The 9325-nt window shown below is 30.8% G+C and overlaps 1 protein-coding gene across 1 annotated transcript; it reads left to right on the top strand.

Annotated features, from left to right (window-relative positions):
* The first annotated feature begins 102 nt into the window (after positions 1-102).
* Positions 103-9010, top strand: LOC122506287. The gene is made up of 2 exons (XM_043618382.1): positions 103-628; positions 8907-9010. The coding sequence occupies exons 1-2, from the start codon at positions 103-105 to the stop codon at positions 9008-9010; spliced, it is 630 nt and encodes a 209-aa protein (XP_043474317.1).
* The last annotated feature ends 315 nt before the right edge of the window (positions 9011-9325 follow it).

Raw genomic sequence — 9325 nt, 5'->3', positions numbered from 1 at the left:
TCTTTATTATTTAATTTATTTATTTCTGATCTCGGATGCAAACTTAGTTATTGTAAATATCATAAATATGCAGATGATTTTAAAATATATATTTCTGGACCAATGTCATCTCTTCCTCAGTTATTGCAGAATCTACAAGTCGATATTAATTATGTTGAAAAATGGGCAAAGAATAATGGTCTTGCTCTCAATTCTGGTAAGACTCGGGCCATGATTTTCTCAACGTCAAATAGTCCAACTAAGGAATACTTGACAACTCTTCCACCTCTCATAGCAGGAGGTATTCCCATTGCTTTTACTGATACTGTAAAGGATCTTGGTATTACGCTGGACCGCTCCTTGACTTGGAAGGAACATGTCCTTGGAATATCGCGGAAAACTTACATTATACTGCAGCAACTGAATAGAAATAGAGAATCAATTCCAACCTCGACTAGATCCTTATTAGTAAAAACATTAATATTACCTATTTTCGATTACTGTTGTGTTGTATATGATGATATAACAAAAGAACTAAATTATAAGCTTGAAAGATCTTTAAATGCTTGTATACGATTTATTTATGGTCTGCCTAAGTTTGAGCATATCACAGCATACAGAATTGAGACCGGGCTATTGAGTGTTGCAAGTAGGAGACAATATTTTCTTGGATCTTTACTATATTCAATTTTTCACAATCAGTGTCCAACATATTTATATGAACTTTTTGATTTTAAATATCAAAAAGTAACAGCGAGTATTGGGCTTCGAGAACGAAATCGAGTTTTAAATGTTCCTACTCATCGTACTTGTATAATGCAAAAATCATTTATTATCAGAGGTGCGAGACTATGGAACAAGCTACCAATTGAAATTAGAGAATCGTCGACTCATTTTATATTTAAGAAACTTTTTTTCAATTTTCTTTTTAATTGCGAGAATCAATTTTTCAATATAACATATTGGTAAATTAGATATTATTTCACGTAATTGATTGATTTATTTATGTATCTTTGGTATTTTTGTTATTATTAATTTTAGTAACTTGATTTTGCATAAATGATTAATCTTTCTGTTATTATACGTTCATAATTACAATAGTAGTAACATTTAACTCTTTCCTTAATTAAATTGATGTTAGTATCATATGCTTAATTTCATTGTTAGTCATTTTTAATATACTACTTACTGTTAATGTACGTCGTAAATTGAATTTTATACCTGCGAATGTATATTTAGTAGTATATGATTAGAATATTATAATATTTAACTTCTTTTTCACTATAAATATAACTGTATCTATTAAATTGTTTCTTTGTGAGCTATTTAGCTCTAGAAACTGTCATTAATAAATATAAAATATAAAAAATACATTTGTATAAAATAACATTAGAAAAAAACCAATGAAAAAATAAAATTAAAAGATTTTAATAAATAAGCTCTTAAATGTAAGTTTCAAATTTTAAGTTTTAGAAATCTAAAAACCATAAATTATTTAAATTTAATATCTATAGTAAGCTAAAATACTAGAAATAGTTTCGATTTGATTCAAATAATCCGTTATTTTATTAATATAAATAATAAATCAGTAAATAAAATGATTCAAATAAGAATTAGAAATAAATAGGTATTTGAGAATAGTCAAGTAACTCATTTAAAAGCAAAAATTATTACTCCCTGGGTCTATGCGTCCAATGATTGCATAGCACCACTTTTTTTCATCTTTAACGCATCTCACTTTGTACTCCTTTTTCGAATTGTAATGGTCTTTTTTCACTTCCAAATAAGAGGACGGTATAACATATGCTCTTTTAATGCAGTGAGTTAAACACTCTCTCGTATATTTAACACAAACCCACGGCATTATGAAGATTAAAATGAAAAAGAAAGAGTAACATCAAGAGGTTAAAACGTAAGGTGTCAATTCACGGAATTTTTTTTCACAGAAAAACAAAAGATGGTTAAATTGTAATTTCAGGGAAATTGTGAAAAAAGCTTTAAAGTCTATTCTTTTTAGTTTATAATTGTTAATTAATTTTTAAATTATACATCTCTTTATTAATATGCGTTTTATATTTTATTAATATGCCGAAAAATACATGTGAACAAGAAACCCAAGATTAGTTAAAATTTTACTTTCATTAAAATATCCTAAGTAAAAATTGAATAGTTTTTGCACTGTTCCACAAAAATATCTTTATCCTTACCTGAAAAATCGTTGAATTCTAGTAACTTAAGGATTTCTGTGAGTTGGCTAGTGAGACTTACACAAATATTTAAAAAATTATTTTTTTACTTATAAAATTGTTCAAAAATAACTAAGCGTGGGTGTATCGTGGCAACACCTTTGATATAAAATTGTTCAAAAATGACTAAGCGTAGGTGTAGCGTGGCAATACCGTTGATATAATATTGTTCAAAAATGACTAAGCGTGGGTGTAGCGTGGCAATACCGTTGATATAATTATTTAATTAATTAATTATTCTACAAAAATGAGTAAAGCGTGGGTGTAGCGTGGCAATACCGTCCATATAATATTCTTCAAAAATGAGTAAAGCGTGGGTTTAGCGTGGCAATACCGTCGATATAATATTCTTCAAAAATGAGTAAAGCGTGGGTGTAGCGTGACAATACCGATAATATAAAATTGTTCAAAAATGTCTAAGCGTGGGTGTAGCGTAACAATACCGATAATATAAAATTGTTCAAAAATGTCTAAGCGTGGGTTTAGCGTGGCAATACCGTCGATATAATATTCTTCAAAAATGAGTAAAGCGTGGGTGTAGCGTGGCACTACCGTTGATATAATATTCTTCAAAAATGAGTAAAGCGTGGGTGTAGCGTGACAATACCGATAATATAAAATTGTTAAAAAATGTCTAAGCGTGGGTGAAGCGTGGCAATACCGTCGATATAATATTCTTCAAAAATGAGTAAAGCGTGGGTGTTGCGTGAGAATACCGTTGATTTAAGATTCATCAAAAATAAGTAAAACGTGGGTGAAGCGTGGCAATACCGTCGATATAATATTCTTCAAAAATGAGTAAAGCGTGGGTGTAGCTTGACAATACCGATAATATAAAATTGTTCAAAAATGTCTAAGCGTGGGTGTAGCGTGACAATACCGATAATATAAAATTGTTCAAAAATGTCTAAGCGTGGGTTTAGCGTGGCAATACCGTCGATATAATATTCTTTAAAAATGAGTAAAGCGTGGGTGTAGCGTGGCAATACCGTTGATATAATATTCTTCAAAAATGAGTAAAGCGTGGGTTTAGCGTGGCAATACCGTCGATATAATATTCTTCAAAAATGAGTAAAGCGTGGGTGTAGCGTGAGAATACCGATAATATAAAATTGTTCAAAAATGTCTAAGCGTGGGTGTTGCGTGGGAATACCGTTGATATAATATTCTACAAAAATGTCTAAGCGTGGGTGTAGCGTGACAATACCGATAATATAAAATTGTTTATGTTACGTACAAAGTACCTAACAGCTATTTCTTTATTAATATCTTATTATCGCTACAGAAGTTTGAACAGAAATTTGTCGAATGCGTATTCTTTTCATATTACATTATATTGTAAATAAATTGCTCACAAATTTATAACCAATATTAATGCTCTATTTCTGTTTTAAAATTTATACAGTACACATATTTTATAATTTAAAAAGCAAAATATAATTCCATTTGAGAAATAATTAAATGTATGGCATCCACTGACTCCGCTGACTACGAGAACTAATACAACCATAAATTCCTTGTATTACGGTCACATATACAAGCTCGCTATACATGCCTCTTCTCGTTGCCTTATCTATCCTATGGAAACCCTCCCTTTTCCCCTTTGGGCCCACAATCTTACGGACTAGAATAGTATAACTAATTCACATGCATTGTCAGCTGACAAAACGCTTTATGATGCGTACATATTTTATTTTGATTTATGCACAATTCCAAATCAATGAAATAGTAATTCGACAATAGATAAACATTTTGTTGTAACTTTGGTTAACAACAAAATGCCGGAGGACATTAAATTACATGTATACAGTACCGTCCGAAATTGTCAGTCCACCCATTTTTAAAGGAATGAAAAAAATTTTTTAAAATAAAATTCATGAAAACTAAAATTTTTTTTGGTTTATATTTTGAAAGACTATAAAATTTTAAAAGAATAAGACCTCACAGAAGTCATTTGGACAAAATTTGTAGAAGATATTCTTAAAAATCGTCATTTTCAATGTTTTACAAAAATTTGAATAACTTCTAAAATAATGAACGCTTTTTAATAATCTTAGGCTTTTTTTAAAGGTCATTTTCTACGGAATAAGAATTACTTATAGGCATTAACCTATAATTTTTTATTTGGAATAAGCATGACGTCAAAGTTGGACAAAAAAATTGGAAAAATTTGAAATAATATTATTAAAAGAAAAATAATTATTTAAATTCAAACATATTTTTTTATTAAATTTTCTTGAAAAATCTACACCATATCATGTTTTATATATGTTCTAGAATAGTTTTTAGTACAAAAAATTTATTTCAAATTTTTCCAATTTTTTTGTCCAACTTTGACGTCATGCTTATTTAAAATAAAAAATTACAGGTTAATGCATATAAGTAATTCTTATTCCTTAGAAAATGACCTTTAAAAAAAGCCTAAGATTATTAAAAAGCGTTCATTATTTTAGAAGTTATTCAAATTTTTGTAAAACATTGAAAATGACGATTTTTAAGAATATCTTCTACAAATTTTGGCCAAATGACTTCTGTGAGGTCTTATTCTTTTCAAAATTTTATCGTATTTTAAAATATAAACCAAAAAAATTTTGAGTTTTCATAAATTTTATGTTAAAAATTTTTTTTCATTCCTTCAAAAATAGGTGGACTGACAATTTTGGCCGGTACTGTATGTGTATATGTATAACTATGCATGCAAAACACATATACTAGTAATTTATATCATGTAGGACTAATATAATTACAACAAAATAAATTATATTTATCAGTATAACTAAGACGAATAATAATTTTATTAATTAAAATAATATAATTATTAGGGGAGTGTAAGGTATGGTGACGTGTAAGGTATGGTGGCGCACTTGTCAAATCTGGCATGTAACGTCACATCTGAAGCGCATTATTACTATGGTCGATGTCTTTTATCGGGATGACATTTTATATGCAGTAGTATTAATGATCAAACGCGTGCTTTGTACTTTAAGTGATTTTGAATAAAAAAGTAGTGAAAAAAGAAAAAAAAGTTTTATTGGATATGTGTGTTAACAGTGCCAGAGTGAAGATTTTTTGAAAATTGAGTCTGGTAAATGTATGGAACGTATTGTTTAGACCTTGGACAACAGTTTTTTGTATTTTACATTTTTCTCAATTCGTGCTGTATGAAAGCAACACCATCATATTTTCATCAATAGCTTGTAAGGTATGGTGGCGCAATTTTTTTAACGTACAGTGGCGGATCATTTTTTGAACGAGTTTCAATTGTCTTTGCATTTTTTGTGTACTAATGCCTCATGTGCTCCAACGCAACAATTCTCGAATATGTGACACTTGCGGTCTTCTCTTATTCTAGTTGCGTTAAAACAGCCACCAGCTACTTCACATGTCCAAATTGTAACCATAACTGAAGTGAAACTTTTTTTTCTATAATGTAAAATCATCAGTTTTTTCTTTTTTTGTTATGTTTCATCGTTCCTAGTAGTTTAAATAAATAATTTTAACATCTACATAATATTTTAGTTAAATACACCAAATGCGTCACCATACCTTACAACTTTCAAAAATAAAAAAAATCAGTTTTTTGCGCCAAGAGCTGTAAAATTTCACTGAATTTAAATTTTAACAGCCGCTTCTGACAGAAATATGCTTAATAGATGTCAGCAACTGCCTGCTTTTGAAATTTTAAAAAATATTGTTTTTTGAGAGAGAGAGACGCAAAAAAGAAAGTGTCCGCCACCATACCTTACACTCCCCTATTTATTTCTTAGTTATTTTAAAATAAGGTGTCGAAAAATATCATATTAACAGACTATTTCTGTTCTCACGGAGCTACCGTGAGATCTAAAACGTCAGCAAAAATGCAACGTCCAATGGGCCCATGAATTTTCCCTACTCCTAAATTTTTGTTTTCCCCACCTTGACAAAGAAGGCAAGGGTTAGAGGCTTGTCGCAAAATTTCAATCATTGCAGTACGATTTCTCGAAGACACCTCTCCTGGGTCTAACCTAGTAAGTGTTTTGGGACAGAGAAATTTCGCGATTCGCCCGTCCACGACCCGGAACCCGAATTTCTCGTTGAAATTTAGGGCAGACGTTAACTTCTCAAATCCTCTAAGCCGGTGGAGTCCAGTGCGGGCTGATTTTGGTGAGATTTTGGAATTATTAACATAATTAATAATTCTAAAATCTTGTTATTTATAACCGGCCGGTTGCATAGATATTGCCCGCGTCCGTCTCAAATATCGGTGGCCCACGAGCGCGATCAAAACCAATTATCGAATTATCGGTTGCATAGATATTGCCCGGACTAATTCGGTAAAAGGTAGATCCGCAGTGAGTTTTACACAGTTGTGTGAGACGGCCGGTTGCATAGATATTGCCCGCGTCCACTCACCACAAGTGCAATCTCGCAAACAAAAGAAAATAGCGCGAATCTTACGTCGCGATTTTCGGTGAAAACAAGAACAAAAGAATTTTCGCCCGACGGATGCTTTGTGATTCGAAAGAGGAATAGCTCCGCCGGTAGTTGTAAGTAAAATAAGTATCGTTTCAATTACATATTCTAACACACACACTTTCTATTTGTAACACACACTATAACCATTCTGTATTCAAAAGGTATTTTGCTATTCTAAAATAAATCATGTATTCATAAAATCAATTTCTTTACTTACCTAACTAAACCTAAAATTCAAATCATTCTAAAAATACTGCATTTAACGAATCAGAAGGTAACTTTTAAAAGTAGGATAACGTCCCCACAAAATTAAACAGAATAATAAAACATTCTGGCAGCTTGGTGCCTCCCCAAATCGAGATAAAAGGCCATCTCAAAAGCCTAATTTATAAATTTATTTCTGGTTTGTAACAAGCTGATGGTGGCAGCGGTTTGATTTTCCTACGCGTTACCGCCCTGCTTCGTTACCTGGTAACATTTGCTACCAGTGGCACCAATTTTCACATTTTTCAAAATTTAAAATTTTAACATAATCGCTAAATCAAGGGTCTCTGTTTCCTCTCTTATATCTTGCCTGTCTTTTCTTTATTAAATTTTTCTAAACTATATTTAATTCGAACCTTATAATTCATTAAACACAGGAATAATAAGTATAAAATATATAAAGGATCACTGTCTTAGAGAAACTACGAATTTGGCTCTCCAACCAAAAGGTTGTTGATGATGACTTATTCTACGTTTTCGATTTTGGCTCTCCAACTGAAAAGTTGTTGATGACGACTTAATCAATTAAGACACTGACTTTTAGTATTTTACCTATTTTATACTCCTAATTCCGATCAGAAAATTAAGACTTCTTGCTTTAAACGAAATTGGAAATTTGGCTCTCCGACTAGTCGTTGATGATGACTTAATTCTAATTTATTCCTGAAGCATTAAGTGTAAACAATTGATCGAAAATAGAAACGAGTTAAATAAAAATAGAAATAAAATTTTCTTGTGATTATGAGTCGGGTTTGGAATATCTAACAAGTTTAGACGACGCGGTAATCGTTTAATAAAAAAAACGAAATAGTGTATGTATCTCTAAACTGTTTCCAAGCCTTATTTAATTCAAATCTTATAATTCATTAAACACAAGAATAATAAACATAAAATATATAAGGGATCACTGTCTTAGAGAAACTACGAATTTGGCTCTCCAACCGAAAGGTTGTTGATGATGACTTATTCTACGTTTTCGATTTTGGCTCTCCAACTGAAAGTTGTTGATGACGACTTAATCAATTAAGACATTGACTTTTAGTATTTTACCTATTTTCCTATACTCCTAATTCCGATCAGAAAATTAAGACTTCTTGCTTTAAACGAAATTGGAAATTTGGCTCTCCGACTAGTTGTTGATGATGACTTAATTCTAATTTATCCCTGAAGCATTAAGCATAAACAATTGATCGAAAATAGAAACGAGTTAAATGAAAATAGAAATAAAATTTTTCTTGTGATTATGAGTCAGGTTGGAATGTTTAGCAAGTTTAGCCGGCGTGGTAATCGTAAAAAAAACGAAGTCACGTTACTAACTCTCTAATTAATAACCTAGTAGTAGTAATTTCCGAAAATTCAGTGCAGGAAAGCAGAATTGAGAGTGTTCTTGGTAATTCACAAGAATACTTTAAGAAACCTTTAACACCCCTATTAAAAGGAAGCAATCTCTAAACGTTTGGAAAGAATTTTCTGATTTCTTTGAATACCTTCTATAACAATCCTATAAGTTTTTATATTGGAGAAAGCGTGCTAAAAAATATAATTCATTTATATTTTAATTGGTTTTGGATAGTCCGTGATGACAAGTCTCCGTGATTCGCTCACTGGATGACATGGCTCCGAAACTCCATAACTAATAAATTGCTCGCTTTCGTCTAGTAAAAAAAAATTTTATTTTCTCTGAATGTTACAATGTGTTTTCTTTCAATTGACAAGGTTTTGTAAAAATCAATCAATTATATTGATTTTAATTTTCTGTGATTAGTCCGTGATGACAAGTCTCCGTGATTCGCTCACTGGATGACATGGCTCCAAAACTTCACAGATGAATTAGCCTGCATATCCTTGTTCAATAGACAAAAAAAAATAAAATTTGTTACTCCAAGAAAATAATCATTTTCCTTAATTCCTAAATGCAAATGGTGTTATAAACACGTAATTGTTAAAATTAATTTTTTCTAGTTTTAACAATTAGTGAGACAAAATCGCCAGTTGTGGGTACAAGGCGGCAAGATTGGGAAACTCCCTTGTCGAATCTGAATATATTTCATAAGGAAATTGGATAGAAATGAAATAATTTTCCTTTCTATCCTGTGACACTCAGAAGCGCTGTTGTAAGTACTGATCTCCCCGCCTAGGAGAGCTTCCGCGCTGAATTTGTTAAACTTATCACACTATTTAATCCTAATAAAAGCAAATTTTTCTTTTATCATTCTAAATATCAATTTCCAAAATTTCCGTTAAAATTGCTAACCATAACGTTTCACAGAAAAAGAAAATTCTGCTAAAAAAAATGTTAATTACTTTTAAAAAAAAAGAAACTATAAAATAAACAAAATTCTGTTACAATAAATTATACACTTTTTAAACTAAAGTGAAAA

Source organism: Leptopilina heterotoma, unplaced genomic scaffold (assembly GCF_015476425.1).
Source record: "Leptopilina heterotoma isolate Lh14 unplaced genomic scaffold, ASM1547642v1 Lhet_402, whole genome shotgun sequence".
NCBI lineage: Eukaryota > Metazoa > Arthropoda > Insecta > Hymenoptera > Figitidae > Leptopilina > Leptopilina heterotoma.
Note: the sequence above shows the minus strand (reverse complement) of the source record. Positions and strands in the feature narration are given on the sequence as shown.